Raw genomic sequence first — 24,728 nt, 5'->3', positions numbered from 1 at the left:
CAGATTTCTCAGATAACCTCTATTTAGAACTAAACAAAATCCAATATATTTCACATGCTAGAATCTCTGCAGTGGAAATGAATTATCCTCTCTACGTAGCCTCAATCCTAATTGCACATTAGAGTAACTGGGAACGATTTTTGAAAACCCAAAGCCCAGAGGTGGGACTCCCCAGGTGAGTCCAGTGTGCAGCCAGAGCTGAGACTCTCAGCAACCCAACCATGCTAACAGCCTTCCTTCCCACTTCTGAGCTCTGTCATTCACTAGCCGTGTAACCCCAGTGAAGTCATTTCATTTTCCTCAGCCTGAACTTCTTACCTATAAAATGAGGATAATGAGAGTACCAACCCAAGAATGATTAACTGAGATAATACCGAAAGCACCTAGAACAGGGTCTGGAACACAGAACACTCAAATTTTAGCTGTCATTGTGGTGGTGATGGTGATGGTGATGAAGATGATGCCAATGTGATCTTTTTCACCTGACCCTGGGACCATAACGTGTTACTCTATCCCAGAAAGCAGGAACCATAACTTCAATCCAGGCAGGATCTTATCATTTTTACCATGACCATCCTTACCTGAACAAACCTCTAGAACCATATTTAATTTGGAACTCATCGCAGGATAATATATTTAGGTCTGTAGAGGGGATGTGGTGCCTCATGAAGGAATGCACTCACCTAGGATTGAAATGAATTTCCTTTGGAACTTCCCTCTGGTCTGTGACCACTTTCTGGTTGTCTCTATAATTAATGGGGTCATCAGGGATCCTAAATTTGGCCACCTGAATTTCAGAGTCACTCAGTTCAGCGTGGGAGATTCTTGCGTAACCCAGCCTATGGCAGAAATAGAAATGGTTTGTAAAGGTTTTATCACCGTACAGAAATCTAATGAGATCTAATAGATATCACCTGCATTATTAGGCCAATTTCCCATTTATAACTCTACTCTGTACATCACTAGAATTAGCTTGATTTATTACTCCAAATATTTATCAAAATATTGCTCTTATTATATAAATGAATAAGGAACATGCACACAGATTTAATCAACTAAACAAACACTAATGAATATTCTGGTCTCTACAAATCACCTATCACACAATTATGTTTTGCATCAAGAACAGGAGTTCTCCAGAATGACAGGAGGATATGCCTAAACTCTTTCTTACCTTTAAAAATTCAAATACCACACACATATTTTCATCCACATTTACAAGTCTAAAATAAAAGATATTGTATGTCTGAAAAAAAAATTGCACATCCTGTTTTTGCTTAGAGCTTTCAGTTCTACAGGAAATCAAAGCATTTTATAGATGTTATCCAAATAGTTACAGTGAGGCCCAGATGGAAAAACGGGGGAACCATGGGCAACCAAGAATTCATTTTATTTATATTTTGCCTCTTCAAAAAAAAAAAACACTATCCACTTCAGTCATTCATTCGCTTTTCAGTGAACAAATATATATCAAGTCCCTACCACATGCAGGCATCATTCTCGATAGGAGGGATAAACAGTGAACAAAACAAAACCCTTGCCCTCGTGGAGCTTTGATTCTAGTTGGGGAGAACAAATTAAATATGTATGTAGGTATAAAATCTATCAGGTGGTGAAAAGTACCTAAGTACCCCGGAAGAATAAGAGTAGAGCGGACAGGAAATGCTAAGTGGCAGAGGTCGCTAGTTTACAGTAGATGCTCAGCATACCGCTCTGACAGAGTGACACTGGCAAAAAGATTGAATGAAGAAACAACCCAGACAGATGTTGGCAGAAGGGCGCTCTAGGGAAAGGGAGCAGCAAATGCAAATATCCCGAAGGAGAACGTGCTTGACTTTTTTGAGGGCCAGTGACTGGAGTGGAGTGCATAAGGGCAAACACAGTAGGAGATGAGTTTGCACGCATGTCGGGGATGGTGGATGATACAAAGCTTTCCGTGCAGACCCCTCTAAGGACTTCAGATCTTCTTCTGACAGTGAGATGGAAATCCAAGCGGTTCTGTGCAGAAATGCAATGGCGACTGTGTAGAGAACAGACTCCAGGGAAGGGAGACCAGTTAGGAGGCCACGGCAAGGATTTAGGTGACAGGCGGTGGGGGCTTGAGCCAGACAAGTAGTAGGAGAAACATTCAAAACAAAACCTGTAACTACATGCCAAATAGAGACAGAAACCCAGAGCTGGGGCACGTGGAGGCAGCAGGTCTGCCCACCATGAAGGGAAAGAGGAGAGCTGTGACAGCATCAGAATGGGGTGACAGGTGTCTGACAGGCTGAGCTATTTGTCTAAGCCCAGGTCCCAAATCTGTGCAGTTCCCTGTAATTTACGGTCACTGTCTCTAGTAAATCTAACTTTTGTTATTTATCAAATCTCTAAGATCAAAGTTATAACTCATTTCATAGACACTGCCTTCAAGGTCCTTCTAAAAGTCCTTGAAGATAAGGAACCAGACAATCCAAATTGTCTACTAAAACAAGGAATCTCTTATTGTCCAGTAAGGATTTATTAAGTGCTTATGAAGTGCACATCATTGAATTAGATGGTTGATATAAAGTTTATAGAATTGGTTTTATGGACAGAAACTGAAAAACAATAATCCCTAACTTCATTAAATTTGTTTTTTTATTTTAAATTCCAATTAGTTAACATACAGTGTAATATTAGTTTCAGGTGTACAATATAGTGATTCAACACTTTCATACATCACCTGGTGCTCATCACAAGTGCCCTCCTTAATCCCCATCACCTACTTCACCCATCCCCCCACCAACCTCCCCTCTGCTAACCATCAGTTTGTTCTCTATAGTTAAGAGTCTGTTTCTTGGTTTGCCTCCCTCTCTCTTTTTTTTCCCCTTTGCTCATTTGTTTTGTTTCTTAAATTCCACATATGAGTGAAATCATATAGTATTTGTCTTTCTCTGACTGACTTATTTTCCTTAGCATTATACTCTCTAGCTCCATCCATGGCATTGCAAATGGCAAGATTTTATTCTTTTTATGGCTGAATAATATTCCACTGTGTATATATACCATTTCCTCTTTATCCATTCATCTATTGATGGATACTTGGGCTGCTTCCATAATTTGGCTATTGTAAATAATGCTGCTATAAACATAGGAGTGCATGTATCCCTCTGAATTAGTGTTTTTGTATTTTGGGGGCAGATACCCAGTAGTACAATTCCTAGATCATATGGTAATTCTATTTTTAACTTTTTGAGGAACCTCCATACTGTTTTCCACAGTGGCTGCACCAGTTTGCATTCCCACCAACAGTGCAAGAGGGTCCCTTTTTCTCCATATCCTTGCCAACACTTATTATTCTTGTGTTTTTTATTTTAACCATTCTGCAGGTGTGAGGTGATCTCACTGTAGTTTTGATTTGCATTTCCCTGTTGATGACTGATAGTGAGCATCTTTTCATGTGTCTGTTGGGCCATCTAGATGTCTTCTTTGGAGAAATATCTGTTCATTTCTTCTGCCCATTTTTAATTGGATTATTCATTTTTGGGGTGTTGAGTTTTATAAATTTTGGATACCCTTTATCAGATATGACATTTGCAAATATCTTCTGTATCTTCTCCCATGCTGTAAGTTGCCTTTTAGTTTCGTTGATTGTTTCCTTTGCTGTGCAGAAGCTTTTTATTTTGATGTAGTCCCAATAGTGTAGTTTTGCTTTTGTTTCCCTTGCCTCAGGAGACATATCTAGAAAGAAGTTGCTATGGCCAATCTCAAAGCAGTTACTGCCTTTCTCTTCTAGGATTTTCATGGTTTCCTGTCTCACATTTAGATCTTTCATCCATTTTGAATTTATTTTGTGCTTGTCTTTTGCATGTTGCTGTCCAGTTTTCCCAACACTATTTGTTGAAGAGACTGTCTTTTTCTATTGGATAGTCTTTCCTGCTTTGTCGAAGATTAGTTGACCATAGACTTGAGAGTCCATTTCTGGGCTCTCTGTGCTGTTCCATTGATCTATGTGACTGTTTTTGTGCCAGTACCATACTGTCTTGATTACTACAGCTTTATAATATAGCTTGAAGTCTGGAATTGTGATGCCTCCCACTTTGCTTTGCTTTTTCAAGATTGCTTTGACTCTTTGGGGTGTTTTGTGGTTTCATATAAATTTTGGGGTTTTTTTCTAGTTCTGCTACTTTTGCATCTGTTATAAACTAAATGTTTGTATCATCCCCCAAATTCATATGTCAAGCTATATACCCAGTGTAGCCATATTTGGAGATGGGATCTCCAAGGAAGTAATTAAGTTGAATGAGGTCATAAGGGTGGGACCCTGATTAAGACTAGTGTCCTTATAAGAAGAGACACCATACTGCAGCCACTCTGGAGAACAGTATGGATGTTCCTCAAAAAGTTGAAAATAGAGCTACCCTATAACCCAGCAATTGCACTACTGGGTATTTACCCCGAAGATACAAATGTAGTGATCTGAAGGGACACCTGCACCCCAATGTTTATAGCAGCAATGTCCACAATAGCCAAACTATGAAAAGAGCCCAGATGTCCATCAACAGATGAATGGATAAAGAAGAGGTGGTTTGTATACACAATGGAATACTACTCAGCCATCAAAAAAAGAAATCTTGCCATTTGCAACAACATGGATGGAACTAGAGGGTATTACGCGAAGTGAAATAAGTCTATCAGAGAAAGACAATTATCATATGATCTCACTCGTATGTGGAATTTAAGAAACAAAACAGAGGATCATAGGGGAAGAGAGGAAAAAAGTAAAACCAGATGAAATCAGAGAGGAAGACAAACCATAAGAGACTCATAATTATAGGAAACAAACTGAGAGTTGCTGGAAGGGAGGGGGGTAGGGGGATGGGGTAACTGGGTGATGGACATTAAGGAGGGCATGTGATGTAATGAGCACTGGGTATTATTTAAGACTGATGAATCACTGACCTCTTCCTCTGAAACTAATAATACATTATATGTTAACTAACTGAATTTAAATAAAACATTTTTTTAAAATTTTATTTATTTATTTGACAGAGACAGAGACAGCAAGAGAGGGAACACAAGCAGGGGAGTGGGAGAGGGAGAAGCAGGCTTCCCGCGGAGCAGGGAGCCCAATGCGGGGCTGGATCCCAGGACCCTGGGATCATGACCTGAGCTGAAGGGCAGATGCTTAATGACTGAGCCACCCAGGCGCCCATAAATAAAACATTTTTTTAAAAAAGAAGAGACACCATACAGCGTATGTGCTTGAACACACTCTTTTTCTCTGTCTCTGTCTCCAGAACAGTGAGTAAATAAATTTCTGTTGTTTAAGCCACCCAGCCATATTTAGCATATATATGTAAATATTTATATATTAAAAATCTGCCACCCCACTCTTCCAGGGAGAGGTGATAAGGGTCTTTGGCCACAAGTATACAGAGCCAAATGATTAGCTATTATGGGCACTGGTACTATAAATATCACTGTTCCCTGGCAACTAACAATATTTACAACTTCATTTTATACCTACTTCAGTATATATCATAAACTGTTTCCTAGAAATTCTGATATCCTCATTAAAACAACCACTTTAATATGAATGAAAACAGAAACAGTGTTTTCAATCTGGTATCATATACTTTATAAACTAACACTTTAGCATCTCCCTCCCACCTTAACCCTTTGGAAACACCAAAATAATAATCAAGCTATCTGTCCTGCAGCCACGTGGGCATGTTCTGGGCCTTTTGGAGTTTCTGAATTATTAGTGTAACCAGAACTATCTTGGCATCTCAAAGGTCTCCTTGTCTCATCCCAGTAAGCATATGAACCCATGAACCCATGGATTTATTCAGGAACCAATAAGGGTCACCATTTATTAAGTCTTAATAAGAGTCCACAGAACCTGACGTGATCTTCTGCCTTCCTTCCCTGTCCATATACAACCCCTTACCTCTTCTACCACCCCCATCCCCCTACACACACCGTAGCCCAACCAGCCTCACTTTTCTTCAGACACATCTGCACTCCTGCCTTCAGGCTTTTGCATTAAGCTAGTCCCTGGAAGGGTCTTCTCTCGGCCACATGGACCACTCCTTCAAATCTTAGCTCCAGTGTCACCTTCTCAGTAAGACCCACCCAACCGGCTATTTACAATGGCACCCACCTCCATCTTCTGGATGCTCTTTAACCTGCTCAGTTGGTTTCCACCATACTCACCACCTCCTAAACTATGACACCATGGAATTACGGTCTTTCTTCCTTCTGCCAGGGTAAGGATCCGTCTCTGTTTTGTTTACTGCTTATACCCCTGGTGCCTGGCATACATTATGCTCCACGAATACTTGTTGAATGACAAGGTAAAGAAGAGTTGAACATCACAGTGTGCTTTCACTAGACTATGACTCATAACTGAACAAGCCATATCTCCAATGGGAGAGAAGTTGATCCTGTGATTCTCATCCCTAGAAGCCAACCATTTTCTCTCATAAATGGAGACCACAGATCTTAAAATATATGGCTACTTAGGGGTGATAAGTTCACCATCAACCCCTAACTTCAGGTAGCCAATGCTAAGACACCTCTGGGTGATGAACTAGCCTGTGTGGAGAAGGGTCAGGCCAGAGAGGCCCATTCCTAGAAGCCCACACAGAGTTCCAGCACTGTCCCGAGGAGGGTATTAGAGGCCTCAAGTCAGATATCCCCCAACAAATTGTGTACTCGCAGGAGGATTGCCGTGAGTTTCAGGGACTATCTCCAGCATGTTCCCTCCACTGAAGAACCCTATAAGAGGAGGGACCTGTGAATCAATCCACTGTCTACATGATCTGTCCCCACTTACCTCTCTCATGTCACCTCGCTTCCATCTCACTCTACTCCAGCCCTGCTGGCCCCTTCGCTCTTACCAACAAATACTAAGCATGTGCCACTCAAACTTTTGTACTTGCTCTTTCCCTTGCAGGCAGTGCTCTTCCCGGGGTATACGCAGGTGACCTCCCTCATTTCTTTCAGGCTGCTGCCGATCCTCTGGATCATAGCACAGCCACCCCCCCGCCCCGCACTCCCCATGCCCATCCTTCCTACCTGGCCTCATCCATCTTTCCATCACATCACCACCTGTCATTCTCTGTCTTATGTGCTTATTTTCTGTCTCCTCCCACAGGAATATAAGCTCTATGGTAGTCAAGGAATGTGTTTTTTTCCTGTTAGATCCCCACTGCTTAGAACAATGCCTGGCACATAATAGTTTTTTAATAATTATTTGTTGAATGAATGAATGAAAAAAATAAATCATTGGTCCTTTTTTTGGTATTAAACTGCTTTAGCTTTATTTAAGGAAATAGGGCCTTCAAAACAGATTTACACAGTTACATATTTGAATTTTAAGATCCTTTAGATACATTATTTTGGAATGAATATATATATCCATATATACATATATTCACATTATATAAATTCACACACTAATAAATGCATATATTATATGGATATTATTCACCTTTTTATATCAGGGATTTTTAAAAATATAATTTACCTACAGATCTCACCACAATATAGTAGCGATTCCAACAAGTGAGTTAACCTACCCAAAATTACATGATTAGAACTTGGCAAAGCTGGAATTCAGCCCAGGGCTTTCTTACTCCATGATCCGTGTTTCCACCATGCCCTACAGTCCAAACTGGTGCCGTTCCTAACATGTGTTGACAGTTATGTGCTTATCATGCTTAATAACTTACACAGTATCCTTTTTATATAATTAAGCTTAATTTACTCTACCATTTATTCTTTCTTAAATCATTAGGCCATGCCTTGAAAAAAAAAAAAAGTTCAACTGTGTAACTAGCCGAATCAATGTTTATAAAAAATAACAAAATTAATTGCTTCTATAAAGTTCTTCCTTCCAGGATAGACCCAAAAGATCACAGTAATAGTAGGTAATAAAACAGCAACAACCACAAACCTCTGCTCACCTGATCAGCCCTCGGTACATAATATATTCACACCATCTGTCTTGATCTGTGCTGTCAATATCCTAAATAAAGAACAGAGGAGAGAACGTTTAAAGCATAAAAAACAATGCTCTACTCTGAATTGCCAAGAAAATGTGTGAACGACAGTAATAAATATGCATTTTGTGCACGCTGTTTTCTCTGCCTCACTCCTAATGATCCGTTAAGGTCCAAATTATTTATTCATCCTACAGATACTTCTGGAGCACCTCCTAGGTGCCCATCTAGGCTCTGCACTGGATGCTGGGGGTGCAAAGGTGAAGGTGGGCGAAAGAGAGGGGCAGGCAGGCAAATCAGCAGCACAGGGGCCAGCTCCCTGTGGCTTTCCGGGTCTTTCACGCCCAGCAGAATTTACCGCATCCTCCTCGGTCATGCTATGCAGTACTTTGTACACACCAGCCACAGCCTTCTGTACAGTTGTTTATAGGTCTCAACGCTCCCTTTCCCGAGCAGAGGAACTCTTAATCACGTTGGCTCCCTGGTACTTAGCATGAAGCCTGGCATGCGGCAGGAGCTCAATCTGAGTTTGTTAAATTGAATCATTGGAAATAAACACATTTGGGGAGTAATCATGAGTCTTTTTGATGTTGAAAGCTTAAGACCAGTGTTATTTTTCATCAGAGAAGCAGAACATAAAACATTGTTTTTCTGTAATGTTCTGGGAAAACTCTAAATGTGGAGCTTTTATACTGAAGAAATTTCCATCTTCTTCTTTTTAAAGAATCCTATCAATAAAAAATATACCTGACTCTTGATCATTTCTCAATTTTACTATTAAAATTTAACTTAAAACAGGTTTTTAAATCACTAAAAGAAAACATAATTTATTATCTATTTTTAAATTTTTTCATAAGCTTAGTGGTGAACACATGGATGCTTGTTAATCTTTACTATGACTTACATCTCACACTCACATACACACATATACATGCCTTGGCATACATGGAAAAATGATAATATATTTTTTAAAATTAAATTTTAAAATGTTAATGATGAAAAAAGCAAATAAATTGAAAGAGTACTGTCTGGTTTGCCTTGAAAGAAATAAAAATTTAGTCATTCAGCTGTATATACAGGGAATAATAAACTATGAATATGTTTAACCGTCACTTTTTTATTAGATTTTTAAAAGATGCTGTCAAATTTTAAGGCTGCAGAATTCAAATACTCATTTCTTAAAGAGAAAAATCTGTTCATCCAAGCATTTATGATTAAAACTCCTCTCTGCATTAATAAACTTCCTAATAGAAAAAGCTATTTAAGAATCCACTGCCAGTCTTGACACAGCTTCTGACCATGATAGTGGTAACCAACAGAAGATTAAATACCAAATAAAATTCCTCTTCCTTAACACCGTCCACATCCCTCACACACACACGCACACGCACACACACACTGTAAGAATTCCTTCTCTTATTAGGATGCATTTTTTCCTTAGACTTGCCAAATACTGTCTTGTCTAATATTCTTTTGTACTTTAGAGACCATGTTCTTAAACAATTATCTTACCTGATTTTATGCATACAGCCAGATACATATAACACATATACATAGCTACCACTCACCGAGTGCCTCGTGCATACAAGACTGAGGGCTCTGCAGACATTATCTTATATTTCATCCTCATAACCACCCTGTGATACAACAGATATGACTATCACCATTTTACAGATGCGGCCACTGAGGCCAGGAAATTTTAAATAACTTGCCCCCAGGTCACACAGCTGGTAAATGCGGCCCCGGTTGGACTAGTGAGACCACATGGAGAGAGAGGCCTGGCCAACAACCAGCAGCAACTGATACAGCCTCTGTGACCCACACTCGCCAGGATTTCCTTTTGTTCTTCTGGCCTCTCCTTAATCTCCCTTCTGAGGTGATTCCCCTTGTCTTCCCTCACCATCACTCCCACGATAGCCACATTAAATGTAGCCTTATCAGGGGTTTTCTCTGACCTTCCTTTCGCAATTCTCTACCTTAGTGTCATCCACTTCCGTGGTTCCCATGATCACACAGACGGTGGCAGCAACTTAATCTGTATCTCTAGTCCTGACTGCCCTCCTCCATTCCAAAGCTGTAGAGCCAGCTGCCCGTTGGACGTCCCCATCGATACCCCACAGATGCCTCGACTCAGCCTAGAGCTAGACTCATTGTCATCTTGGCAAAACTCTTCTTCCTTCAGTGTCCTCTTTGATAACGTCGCCATCATAAACCCTCTGACGGAAGCTGAAATCAGGAGTCCGTCTTGACTTCACTTCCTGCCTCATCCATTGTCACCAAGATTCACTCATCTCCCCAATATCTGACTGCCTTCCTCCCCAAGTTGTAGTATTTTTAGCTGTGTGTATATCAAGATTTCACAGTGAAGTCCCGACCTTCTTTCTGTACATCCAGGTGTGGCCATGTGACTAAATTCCAGTCAATGAAATCTAAGTACCCATGTTGGAGGTCTGTTTCCTGGCATCTGCCTTTAGAGATAACTTGCATATGCTCTTGGCCCCTTCTTTATCCCTTCCTCTGTCTTGCTAACTAGAGCATGGATGCTGCCATCGTGGACCATGGGGCAAACTTGGGAATGGAGGCTCTGTGAAGTGACGCCCAGGACAGAGGAGCACATTCCTGACACCATGGAGGGCACCAGTACTGGAGTACCTGCCCAGACCTTTACATAAAGGAATTCATTTCTCTCCTATGTAAGCCACAGTGGAAACCCTCATCACGCCATGCTCTTTCTCATCTGTTTTTCCAAGCACGTGGTAAAAGGGGTAAGGCAATTTTTCTCCACAAATATCTCAAGACATGAAGTTGAGAACAAAAGGTAAAGGGCCAAGAAATCCACATAGGGCATAATGAAATAGTACAATTATATTTCTTCTTATCAGTTAATGCATTTAGCATTCCAATGCACGTATGGCTCAAGGATTTGATTTTTGTGTGTCAGTTCCCCAGAGCATGATCATATCTGGGGACACTGACAAATTGAGGTTTTGCATCGGAACAGGTAAGGAGTAATTCCGTTAGTGAGGCCCTATATGGCTGGTCAGCCAGCCTCTCTGTATATTTCATTCTATCCTTTACTCTCAAACATCATAATTAAGTTGCATAAGGTAGCAGATTATATTTCCTAAACTTGGCTACAATAACTCACTTTCCATATGGTATTCTTATAATGTGACTTTGATACTCCTCCCATGGAGAGATGGGATTTCTGTTTCTCCCTCTTGAATGTGAGCAGGCTTCACACGCTAGCACAGGTCACACTATAACTCACAAGGCTAGGCCATACAAGGCAATACAACTTTCTCCTGGTTCTCTGTGGGACACACGCTGAGAACCCAGCCATCTGCAGGGAGGAAGCCCAAGTTAGCCCATGGAGAGAAACCAGGACCCTGCACCCAAAGCCCCAGCTGAGCTCCTGGTCAACAACCAGCACCAGCTGGCCACCTGGGAAGCATCTGCAAAGTGGATCCTCCAGTCCCCGGCTGAGCCACCCAGCTGTGTGAAGCAGAGATGAGCTATCCCCTCCCGGCCCTGTCCAAATTGCAGATCCAGGAGCCACTGACGGTTGCTGTTGTTTAAAGCCAGTATGTCTCTTGGTTTTCTACGCAGCAGTCTATAATCAAAATACATATTAAATTGTTGCACTGGGGTTTTTTTTAACATGAAGAAGAAACATTTTACTTAAGAAATCAGAAATCCTATTAAGATTATGTTACCTTCACATTGCCGTGTTCGGTGAGCTGTATATAATCTCTGGAACCAGGTGCTGATGTGATATATCCCAGGAATATCACTTGATCGGAGCTCCTTTTCAGTAGTTTTGAAACAGCAATTGCCTGAAGTTCCCTGTCAAGGTCATCTCTAAAATGTAAAAATGTACTTCTTTATTGTATTTGCAAGGCAATTTTTTAAAAAGTACTAGTACATACCTTCCTATGGTTCCCAAAGAATATCTTCACACAGTACACAAACCCCGAGTAATTCCTACTTGGATAAATAACTTAATGTTATGCAAATGAACAAGACAGAGACACAGTGCTTCGGCTGGGCAGGCTGACAAACTCTGGATTAAGAACATGATCTTTCCCCACAAATCAGCTGAAGTCAAGTTGATTTAAGTATCTATTCAAAAACAGTATTTGCTCAATTTTTCACCAGAAGAAACTGCATCAGTAATCTAAGACCTAACCACCGTATTACAGCTAAAGAATAGTAGGTAAAAAGTAATAATATAAAATAAAATAAAATTTAAAGAGAGCCAGAAATACTGGTAAGAGGGAAAATCCTAACGTTCACAGAGCACACCAGGCTTATGTAACCTACTCAGCTCCATCAACCAAACACTTCCTAAAAGCCTCCCTGTCTCTCCTGGTCAAAAGCTGGCTAAACATGATGCTTTTATTGGGCTAAGCATTGTAGGTGTGTAACAGATCATTAGGTAGGTACATCATGCTTTTGAGAGGTTTGCAGTCAGTTTGGGGAAAAACAGGGATATCACATTTGACATGATCCAGCCAGGAAAACTGAAACCACTCTAGGTGTTTTAAACAGGCTGAATTTAATACAGGAAATTGGTTACCTAGGTGATGGGAAGCAAAACAGGAATCAGTGAGGCAACCAGAATTTAGCAACAATGAGAAACCAGTAGCACTGGTCGGGCTAGAGGGGCAACAAGAGATGATATGCCCAGAGTCTGCACTCCCACCGCCCTGACTGGTGGGAGATGGTGCTGGGGCCACCTAAGGAGCAGTTAGAGCCACAGGAGAGACTCGGCTGCTGCCAGAGACAGCAGAGAAAGAAGAAAGAGAAAAAAAAGAGAGCGAGAGATCATGAGAAACACCTTGTCTTCTCTCTTCCTCCAGCGCTCCAGCCTTGCACTAAGGCCTTCCATGGGCTAAACCTATCCAGGAGCCAGAAAGCAGCAGACTCTGGGAAATGTGGTTCCCTGCAATGTTTAGCCAAGAGGGAGACAAGCCAGGAATGGATCCAACAGCAAACAGGCAGTAGAACTCACATAGGCATTTATAGAGACAGGTACCTAATAATGACTTAAGCAAAAACAAAACAAAACAAAAACCCAAAACAAAAAACAAACCATGACAAAGACAGAGATGACCAAGAACTGAACTGAGAAGATTGGAGAAACGTCACTGAGGTAGGATCTGAAGACAGAATTAAGCCTAGATAAGAATGTACAGACAGCTGAGTACTATTAAAAGATGTCTTAAGAAATAGAAGAGTGAAAGAATGACCATTTGTTAAACATCTTTGACACCGAATATTCACAATAACTGGAGAGGCAGGCATTAGCTCTATTTTTAAATGAGGCTAAGGACCATGCCTATGGTTATTTTCTAACTTCCATGTTCGGATCTGTTCTCAGCCCTTCTCTGTGTCCCGAGAGGCTCACGCATGCAGATTTCATCTCCTGGCTCTCTCTTTTCTGCTGATATCCGGTTAGGTTTCGCCAATTGGAGGCACCAGTAGGAGATAAAAAGGTGGGAGGAGAGAGAGGTTTGAGTATTTCCTCCCCAGTAGCTGCACTCTTTATGCTTCATGGCCCCTCTTCCCAACTACTGTAGTATCTCTTATCTGTTGTTTTGACCCTTCCGACATCTTGGTGAGCAGTTCCTCAACGGTCTGCAGTGAATTCTGTTCCTTCTGAAGCACACAACTGGGATTCAAATCTAGTCAAGAGAATTCCAAGGTCACTGTACCACAGATAGTGTTTTCATGCAAATATATTTTAGCAATATATTATTGGGGAAAAAAAATCTATGAATTTGGTTTCACATTTTCTCAGGAGATAAATTTCATCCAGTGATAATAATAAAAATAAATAGTATATTGGGGTGCCTGGCTGGCTCAGCTGGAGGAGCATGCAACTCTTGATCTCAGGGTCATGAGTTTGAGCCCCATGTTGGGTATAGAGATTAAATATTTTTTTAAAAAACAGTGTATGTATGAGTATCAAAAAAGGAGAGGAAAGAAGGGGGGGGAGGGAGTGAGAGAGAGAACAAATTTTATGTTTCCTTACCTGTTAGTATTTGATCAGCCCAATAACCCTATAATGTGGGCTGGAAAAAATAATTTTATCCAATTCAGAAACAAGCCTGGAACCCACTGAGGTTATCTTACAACAAGACCAAAATTATAACTACAGACTACAAGTTCTGCACTCTTTCTTCTTTGTATACTTATGATGTTATAAGGAAAAAAAAAGTGGTGATTAACTGGTGACTCAGTTAATTGCAGAAAATAACATTAATTTTAGTTACAGTGTACACCTAAATGCTTCTAAGGAATGCTGCTATTTCCTATTTATTGGTGGTAAAGAGGTATTTGTGTAGTTGGTAATTTAAAAAATCTTGTTGAATCAGCTAATAATGTGTGCAGAAGCATTCCATAATTCACTCCTAATATGACTTCCTGTTTGCATGCCATAATCACTAGAAAACGAAGTCTCTCAATATTTATTCACACTAGGAATTTTTTATCTAGTATTGGAGAAAACAAAGGCAAATAGAAACATGTAATGATGGCTTCTCAAATTATTCAAAGGATGACCGTCTTCGTCACCTGCTTCAGGGAGGCTACGGCGTTCACCGAGCTATGACCGCACCTCGCTCTGTGCCTGGAACACGGCAGACGCTTGACCTGTGTTTGATGAATCGGTTCTTTTTTAAGCTGCCCGATTAACTGAGCACTTACGTACTCCTGTACTTTGCATGAGATACTATCTCATTTTTTTTAACTTCAATGTTTTAATATGAAATACAAGTACACAACATTGTACGAGTATATGTTGTACTACATGGAGATGGAATAATACATTTTTTATCAGAATCTGTATCACCCAGTGCTAGCCACTGGACCAATGGTACTATCTCATTTAAATCTCACAAGAACCCTATGACATCAGTAGGATCACTGCCCCTGATTTACAAATGAGAAAACTGAGGCCCGAGGCAATTAAATAACCTGGTGAAGGATACACCTTCAGTTAGGGTTCAGACCGACTGTGTGATTCCACGTGCTGGAATTCCATGCTTTTAGCCATCCAAATACACTGCTTCCCTCCCTGGAGTTACAGCATCTCAGTACGTGTTCGCTCGCATCGTTACTGCTGTTGTCACTGTATGTGTGTGTGTATGCACGTGTGCGTGCGTGCATGTGTGTGTGCACGTGTGCGCGCATGTGTCATTAATCCAGCGAATAAGTGAGAACATGTGAAAGGCATGGCGTTGATTAGAGAGCTTTAAATATGTGGTTGATAGAAAGTTAGAAAAGGTAATCCTTCCCTCCTCTTTTCCAAGCACATTCTGAGGGCTCTCTTTCGTCTCCTCTTCTCTTTCAAGTCTATTCTTTACATTTTGGAGGTTGGAAGGAGTTAAAGGGGACAGGGGGGAAAAAAGCAAAGGAAAAATGGGAAGGGGTATATTCAGCTGTTTCTTAGGTTAAGACCTTGCAACTTTAAACACAGAAGTGCCTGTTTTTTAAAAGCCAAACCCAGTGTAAGGTCAGGGGAATGGTTTTTTAATATCTGTACTTGCTACATGAAAATTATTGAGAGAAAAAGAGACATTTCTTTAAACAGCTTTTTAAAGCATTATGGACCATCAGCAAGTATCATCTGTCCTCTAAACACCCTTCTTATTTCTAAAGAGACAAGCAAGGGTCCAGTGAGCAAATGGTTCACATTATTACATTTGGATGGTTTGTTTATGTTACTAAGCTCTGACTTAGTTCAGAAGATATTCAAGTATGCCTTCACAGATCCACATAATGCTGTGAGAGAACCAGAAAATAAGGGCAGCAGACACACTCGTCTTGTTTAGGTGAAACTTACAGCACAGCAGTGTTGTTCTAATGTTCTGTATGTTACGTTAAAGCTTTGTGGCCTCTTGTCATTAATGTGGACAGAACCTATATGCCCTGTTTTATAGCACTTTATGTTAGTATTTTCCATTGTTATTACAGAATGTTTAGCCTGACAGAGTATAAATTATATACTTTTATCTTTACTTTTATGATATATAGTTGGTATTATTCATGATTTATTCAGGACGAAGTCACTGGTTGTAAAGGTTATCCTTTGGGGATAAAAGTCATTCCCCATTCCTCATGTCCCCTTACAGAAGGACTTGCTTAGAAAACCATGTCTGGCCTCTCTCCCTCACCTTTTACTTTTTGGGAGGACTTTTCTAACTAGTTGGCAGAATGAACTGGGCAGGCTTGTCTCAAATCCTTCCTCTCTCTTCTCCTTGGAACCTGTTAGCTTGCAGACAGGGCGTTTCTGGCATATTCTGTCTACCTAGGGGAGATTTTGACGGGGCAGACTCTGCCCCTGCTGGTAGGTCTGCTGCTTTGGGGGAGTCAGTTTCCTGTATTGTTGCGGGGGATGTATCAGCAGGTCCATGTGGACACACTTAAGCCATGTTGCCCACATAGGTTTATCAGAATTAAGAGATATTTTGATCTCCCTGCCAGATTCCCCTGCCTACCCATTAGTGGACTGTGAAAACACGAGGGCAAAGGGAATATCGTTTAGTACCCTCGAATCCCAACAGTAATAATCCTGTAGGAAAGGGAAATTTCCTTTTTCTGTAGTCTGGTTTAGCATGTGGTCCCAAGTATGAGCCATCTCTGAGCTGGGTCTGCCTAATGCCTCACTGCATGACCCTGTCCAACAAGTCATCTACCCTCTCTCAGTCTACAGTCTTTATCTGTAAAATGGGGCTATAATGGTCCTGTGTACAATAATGCACTTAGCACAGCACCTGCTCAGCCCCTGCTGGCTCACACGGCCCTCGTTGCTGCCCTGTACCATCACTAAGGACCGCCCGCATCTCAAAGGTTTCCATGCCTCATTCTTAAAACCAGCTACATAAGGAAAAATACTTTGGGAGAAAAAAAAAAAAGGTCAAGGCATGGAAATCAAAGTAACGTACTAATCGTATTTCTTGGCATTCGGGTACTACTAGAAAGACCAAAGAAACGCACTCATGATTCCCAAAGTGTGTCACCACAAAATCCACCAGTTTGTCCGAGATGTTAACGGTCAGTGTGATGGCTGGTGCAATCTCGCCCTCTGGTGACGGAAGGAGGTGATGCTCTGATTTCACAATTGGGTATCGTGACAGAACCATAATCCTGCATTGGAATGAAAAGAAACACATGCATCACCGTTGGTCCCACCATATCATGGAGACAGGACTAAACACAGGTGTTAAAAAGGGATGTGTCGCACTCCAAGCAAACCACTGAGGGCCATTCAGAGCACTAATGCGCAGTCGGCTTGATAGGGCAATAAGTCTCTGCTATTTAGCATGTCTCGCTGTGTCGCTAAGCACAACGCCATCAACTCTGTTTTAATAAATGCTATGGAGACATAAATAGGGCAGAATTAGTAATACACAAAATCCATCTTCCTTGCATTGTTACTCTGGCAACATATTTGCATAAACAATTCTAACATCAATCAGCCCATTTCAAAATGTTGGAAATGTCTTGCCAACAAGGACATGGAGTAACAATTCACAAAACTAGCAATTACGACTGCCCCATAAAGATATGAAAACATGTCCTACCTTACTCCAAGGCCAAGAGCTACATCTGAAAAGGATGAGCAGAGCTCAGACCTCAGCCAGCTCTCTTCCCCGGCTGCATGCACTCTCTCTCTGGCCCCCGATGGAGCCCCTCCAGCAGGAGCATCTCTACAGTGATGCTACCTGAATCTACATACATGTCCAGCTTGTCCTGTCCCACTTGGCCCTCCAGGCTTCACACAGCTTTCTACTGGACGTCGCTTAACTAATCCAGAGGCGTCTCAAATTTAGCACAATCCAGCTGCTCTGCCTGGTCGGTCCCATCCCATTAAACAGCATCATCTCTATCAGGTATTCAGGTAAAAAACGTCGATGTTGCCTTTGTCCCTTCCCGGCCCCTGACACCTAAACCATCAGTAACTCCTGTCAGCTCTGTTCCAAAGTAGTTCCTGAATGTGCCTCCTTCTCTCCATGTCCACAGCTCCCACTGTCATAACTCACCTGTGCTGGTGCACCTACCTCATCACCTGTCTCCCTGCTCGCTCCCACCCTTTTCCCCAATAAGCTGTTCTAGGAGCAGCCAGAATGATCTTTTTAAAATGTAACTCAGGGGCGCCCAGGTGGCTCCGATGGTTGAGCATCTGTCTTCTGCTTGGGTCATGATCCCAGGGTCCTGGGATCAAGCCCTGCATCCCTGCTTGGCAGGGAGCCTGCTTCTCCCTCTCCTTCTACTGCTCCCCCTGCTTGTGCTCTCTCACTCTCTCTGTCAAATAAATAAATAAAATCGTATAAATAAATAAATAAATAAATAAATAAAATGTAAATCAGATCAGATGGCTCCCATCTAAAAACCAGCCAATGGTTCCCCATCAAAACTGAATTACTCAGTCCTCAGCATGGACTATGTGGCTCTCTAAGATCAGGGGCCTGCCCTTGACCTCATTTCTTACCAGCTCCCCCTCGGTCCCCACATTCAGGCCCACCAAGCCTGATCCTGCCTCGAGTCTTTACACTGGCACTTCCCTCCTCTTCCCAAGGCTAGATCCTGGGTCCTTTTCATCATGAGATCTTCACAGAGACCTTCCTGACCATCCCCCTGCCCCTCCTCCCCAGTCACTTTCCTCTTCTACATAGCACTTACCACCACCTCAAATTCTTATTTATCTCCATGTGTGCATGGTTATTTTCTGTTTCTTCACACAAGGATGTAAGCCCCATGCACACAGCATCAGGTCAGACATGCTTAGTGCTGTAACCTCAGCTCCTACACTGAACAGTTTATAATGCTGAAGAACAGAAAATATCCAGCAACAGGGACACCTTTCAAACAATCATGGAATATGCATATCTTCCACACTTCCTCATCCCCCCTTGGAAGCACCCTGAAACATACTCATAGGACTAAGGTATGACAACATCAACTTTCCACTCGAAGCCCATGCTGCCTGGTCTTCGGGGCTATGTTCCCAAGGTACACTCACCCCCAAGTGTGATCCCTCGTGCTCGGGCCAAAGTCGGTATAGAAACCCAACTTCTCCCCTAACCACATGGTTAAGTCATTGTTCCCAATATAGGGCTTAGAGGCATCACTCTCCAGAATTGTTATGAAATCTGCACCTATTCAGGAAAAAAAAAAAAAATGCACGCAGTGAGTAACCATAGCTGTACAAAAACAATTAGCAAAACTTTATTCTAACTTAAACCCTTTGCCTTTCCTCATAAATCAAAAAAACAAAGTAATTTATGAGTCACTAAAATGAAGCCGATCAAACCTGAGCTACAAAAGGAGTTTTCCCATGTTTAGAATGTAATTAAAACATGGGACACCTTGAAGAAATGCAGGAAAGGATAAAAGCATAATTTCTAAGTTTTCAAATATTTTTAACATCTTTCCCAAAATTTCAAATAAGCATAATGCCTTTCTCAAATATGCAACTGATGTTCAGAAATAATAGAGTGGTATGCAACAGCATTTTACTCCTGGGAAAACACCTCCATGGTACTGGCACAGAAGTGTCCTGGTTTTGTCAGACCCTGGCCAGAGGTGCCTCAGAGGCCTATAATCAGGATGAAGAGCCATGGAAATTTCTCAGTGGCATTAGAATCATACAGACCCCCAGCAATTTCTCAGGAGACATGGTTATCATTAGGATTAACCAGAACAGTTTAGTTCTTTCCATATCTTGCTCCATGCTCCACAAAGTTGATCTAAGAACCAAATACCCACATCTTTGACAGGATGCTTCATACAAAGATGAACACCCGAGGGCCCAGAAACTTAAAAACTGGCCCTTAGGCTTTTGAGAGCAATCTGCTTCACAAATGAGCATCACTCTGACCCATTCTGCCTTTTAACCCAACTGCTTTCTGATCCCCAACGGTGGGTCCCCAAGCAACCGAAGCCACCAGCAGGAGTATCTCTAAAAGCAAAGGCATGACAAGAACTCCCTGCAGATACTCGGTATGAGGCTTTGTTCAGAATCAACTGAATTAATTGCTCTCAAAGACAGATGTGGTTAGAGAAACTTAATCCTTCTGCAGCTGCCTACCCGACTAAAGCCTTTTTAAGAGATTAGTTTATGACCCAGCAAACCCTCCTCCTATTACTTATGATCTTGTTCAAAATAAAAATAACAATAGTAGTTTCTTAAAACCTGGAACTAATTCCAGTAAAAGGCTTACCTGTTTGATTGAGTACTTGAGCCGATCTTTCTAGACTGGACCATCCTTCGTTGTCGTAGCCAAACCTAAAAGGCCAGATGGCGGCAGATACCTCTGTGGCTGGTGCCTGAGGAATAGTTTTAAGGGTAATTTCAGATGACTGTGAACAATGGCAGTTTGCTCCACCTCTCTACCAAAATTTGTATTTCAGCAAAAGAATTTTCTTCTTAAATTTGCCCACATTTAATTCATAAAAATAAGGAGCTCTTTGCTAGATGATATACTCATAATAAATCTTCTGTGAACTTCTATCTTAAGCTTGGAAGTTAGGAGGAATATTTGGAAAGTGAGCATTTATAACGAGCATTGTTTATAATAGCAAAAAATTAGAAGCAACCTGGCTGTCGTTTCAATAGGAAAATAGGAAAATGGATGAATAAGTGGTGTCACATACATAAAATGGAATATTACACAGCCCTAATAAATGAGCTAAGGCTGCATATTTCCATATGGATGAATCTTATAAAGGTGATTTTAAATTTTAAAAAGTAAGTTGCAAAATGTATATGTCAGATGTCATTTAGGTGAAGTCAAAAACGTGGAAAAACAATATCCTCTGGGGCTATATCGCAGGTAGTAATAAGATAAAGAAATGTATGAAAATGATAAACACCATATTCTGGATAGAGGCACCCTTGCACAGGAGAGGAATGAGATCACAGAGGGATACAGAGAGTCCTTCAACAGATCTATAAAGCAGTCTGCTGCCTCTGAGTTATACATGTTGTTACTCCCCTACTGTCCCGGCAAGGCCAGCGCTCAGGAGCACAGCCCCCTCTCAGACTTCATCTTTTGGGTCCATGGGCTCAGTCAGACAATCACTGCCCAACCCTAACCATCCATCTCAAATGAATACCTAACTGATCTATAACAGGGATCCTGAGAAAGAGTATGGCTAGATCAGAACAAATCCACCACCACAACTGGAAAAGCAACTTAGAGTGGACCATACAAGTTCAGATTGGGAGAAAGATAAGTAGCAACCTCTTTGTAATGGAGGGCCGCTACGTAACATAAACAGCTCAGTGTGCTAACCAGCCTGGTAAGCTGGGCCTTTCATCCTTATACAGGAAGGATTATTCAGTGGAGTGAATATCATATAAAGAGAATGGAACCATCAACAGGGATTTCAAGAGGCATGATTATATTCATCAAGCTATCCCTTTTCACATAACTCTACAACTATAATTAACTCTGGATTTCATCACTCCAAAACCTGTTATTCTCTCATTCTTCCCCTGTCAATAAATGCCATCACCCTTGATCCAGTTGCTCAAGCCAAAGGCATAAAAGTCATTCTTGATTCCTTCCTTCTCCCCATCCAGCAACATCGAATCCATCAGCAAACCCTATCAACTCCACTTTCAGAATACCACTGACTTTGGAACAACATGGGAGTTAGGGGCGCTGTCCCCCTGCACAGTTGGAAATCCATGTCTAACTTCTGACTTCCCAAAACCTTAATTACTAATAGCCTACTGTTGATTGGAAGCCTTACCAATAACGTAACCGGTGATTAACACACATTTTGTACATTATATTATATACCGTATTCTTACAATAAAGTAAGCTAGAAAAAAGAAAGTGTTATTAAGAACATCATAAGGAAGGGAAAACACATTTACAGTCCTGTACTCTAGTTGATACTGTAAGTTTACATCATCTGTTTACGATACGAATCGTGTATCAGTACCTATATCTCTGTAGATGTTACATGTAGTACCAACAGCAGACATCAAACATGAAAAGATAATGTGAAAAAGAACTTCATATTTACTTGCAGCTGTAACAATTCATGCATTGATAATGAAGCAGCAGCAATATGTTTGTTTTACGGTGGCCTAGTTTAATCGATATGATGGCCTCACGGTAGCCTAGCCTATACACTGATGAATGAATCGTCATAAAATTTTTATGGCTTACAGTATTACAGTCATAAATATAATGCAGTATTGGAAACACTGTTACACTTAAAAAAAAAACTTCCCTGTAATGATAGACTGATACACAGTTTCTCCAATTATGAGAGAGAGAGGCATACTGTATAATTCTTTGAAAGTAGAGTTATAAAATAGTAAGAAAATGAAGATGTTATTACATTAAATACACTCACCTGATGCCTACATAAGGCTAGGCTGTCCACTTCCGCATGAGTCTTGCACATGCTGTTCTATGCGATGAATATTAGGTGACAACGCCGATGATGACCCCAAACGTCTCATACAGTTCTTGTCACACAGGTAATAGATTTTCACACCAACACACACACATACACAACAGATTTATTAAGTGTACGGCATGATGGTTATTTACAATTCATGAAGAGGAAGTGGATCATCATAAAGGTCTTCATCCTCATTGTCTTCACGTCGAGTAGACTGAGTACGAGGAGGAAGAGAGGGTTGGTCTTGCTGTCTCCCGGGCGTGCCAGAAGTGGAAGAGGTGAAGGAGAGGTAGGCCCACGCAGTGTAACTCTCTGGATATATACTGTCATTTTTGTCTGACTTTCTTGCTTTTCCATTTCACCAAAAATGTGTCTATATGGCCCAGTCCTTCTTCCACCGTTTGCTTTAGGGTCAGCGCCCTTGTCATAGGAGGGTCCGTGTCGTAAAAGAAATCAAAAGCAGTCTTGCGTAATCAGCCCCCTTCTGCCGGACTGTCTCATGTCCGTCTGTTTTCTGGCACTTCTTCTGCGTCTTTCTCACCGCCTGGTACTGCTGCAGAAGCACTCACCTCCATCAGGTCGTCTCCCGTTCATTCCTCTGCTGTGCTGTCTGTTAGCTCTTGAATTTCTCCAAGACTCATACCTTAAAACCCTTCAGCCTCCACCATTTTTGCCATTACCCACAATCCCTTTCATGATTCCCTTGATTGGCTCTGTCATAAATCCTGTGAAGTCATGTACAGCATCTGGACACAGTTTTCTCCAGCAGGAACGTATTGTCTTGAGCTTGATGGCTTTCATGGCTTTTGCTAAGCAATGGCATCTTCAGTGGTGTAATCCTTCCAGACTTCCATGCTGTCCTATCTGTCAGGGTTCTCCTCCATAGCACTGACAATTCCTTCTCAGAGTATTGTGGGTAATGGGCCTGAAAGGGCCATGTGACTCCCTGATCTAGAATCAGAGATGGGGGCGGGGGGGGAGGAGGGGTTGCAAGCAGACCACTTTGATGTCTTCCGTGCTGAACTCATGGGGTCCTGGGTGGCTGGGGCATTGTCTCCTATCAAAAGAACTATAAAAGGCCATCCTTACTGGCAAGGTACTTTCTGACTTCAGGGACAAAGCATCGATGGAACCAATCCAGAAGAAGGGTTCTCATTGCCCAGGCCTCCTTGTTGTACAGTCAAAAGACTGGTAGCTGGTGTTTACCTTTTCCCTTCAAGGCTCAGGGTGAACAGCTTTATAGATAAAGAGAGTCCTCATCATAAGCCCAGCTGCATTTGCACAGAACAGTGGAGTTAGCACATCCCTTCCTGTCTTAAATCCTGGTGCTCGCTTCTTTTCCATACTAATAGATGTCCTTTGTGGCATTTTTTTTCCACAATAGGGTACGTTCACCTGCATTAAAAACCTGTTCAGGCAGATATCCTTTCGCCATGACTTCCTTCATGGTGTCTGGGGACTCGTCTGCTGCCCCCTGATGGGCAGAAGCTGCTCCTCCTGTTATCTTGACCTTTTTTTAAGCCAAACCTTTCTAAAATTAAATTCTCCAGCTTTAGATCTTTCACCTTCCTTTTGCTTTGTTGTTATATAAGGATTTCACTTTTTCTCAAGTCATGTTGGTCTATAGGTGTGCCTTTCATACAGCAATCCTGCACCCGCACAAAAGGTGCCTTTTCAATATGATATAAAAAGGTATTTTGCAAAAAGTGCAGGGTTTTCATGCCTGTGGGTGTGGCTGCGGCTACAGCTTCACGAATTCCCTTTTCTTTTTTTACAGTGGTCCTTACACTGGCTTCATTTCTTTCAAGATGCTGGTGAATGGGGCTGCAGGCCCCAATCTATAGCATATTGGGCAATTCAACTTTTTCTTGTCATGATTGTTCTCTGCTCATTGGGAGCCCTTCTAGCATCACTAGTGGTGCTTTGTATGGGTCCCATGGTGTTATTCAAGGTCTATGGTATTATTTACAGTCAAAAATGCATGAGAACCACAAGAGATCACCTTTTTAAAAAAAAAATTATTTATTTAAGAGAGCAAGAGAGAGAGAGCGAGAGGGACAGAGCAGGGGGAGGAGCAGAGGGAGAGGGACAAGCCGACTCTGAGCTAAGCCGGACACGGGGCTCGATCCCGTGACCCCAAGATCATGACCTAAGCTGAAATCTAGAGTCAGACACTTAACTGCCTGAGCCATGGAGGTGCCAATCACTTTTTACTGTAATAAGAAATTTACTAGAGAGACGAACTGCTCACCTGGAGATCAGCATCACACAGCATTTGAAACTGATACAACACTTGCGCTCACTGCGATAGCAACAGGAGGTGAC

General features: G+C 41.6%; 1 protein-coding gene across 5 annotated transcripts in view; it reads right to left on the bottom strand.

Annotated features, from left to right (window-relative positions):
• Nucleotides 1-24,728, bottom strand: part of CWH43 (cell wall biogenesis 43 C-terminal homolog) — a 49,865-nt gene that overhangs the window by 2,961 nt on the left and 22,176 nt on the right. For 2 of the 5 annotated variants that reach the window (XM_036093012.2, XM_078068589.1), the window contains 6 exons: nucleotides 20,201-20,306; nucleotides 19,000-19,135; nucleotides 16,974-17,123; nucleotides 11,687-11,831; nucleotides 7,935-7,996; nucleotides 684-839 (listed from right to left, as the gene is read on the bottom strand). In XM_036093012.2, the coding sequence (XP_035948905.1) occupies nucleotides 684-839; nucleotides 7,935-7,996; nucleotides 11,687-11,831; nucleotides 16,974-17,123; nucleotides 19,000-19,135; nucleotides 20,201-20,306 (755 nt within the window). The other 3 variants (XR_013446339.1, XM_078068590.1, XM_078068591.1) reach the window with 3 other exon arrangements.

This window comes from Halichoerus grypus, chromosome 3 (assembly GCF_964656455.1).
Source record: "Halichoerus grypus chromosome 3, mHalGry1.hap1.1, whole genome shotgun sequence".
NCBI classification, from domain to species: domain Eukaryota; kingdom Metazoa; phylum Chordata; class Mammalia; order Carnivora; family Phocidae; genus Halichoerus; species Halichoerus grypus.
The sequence above is the reverse complement of the archived record's forward strand: the minus strand, read 5'-3'. Positions and strand labels throughout refer to the sequence as shown.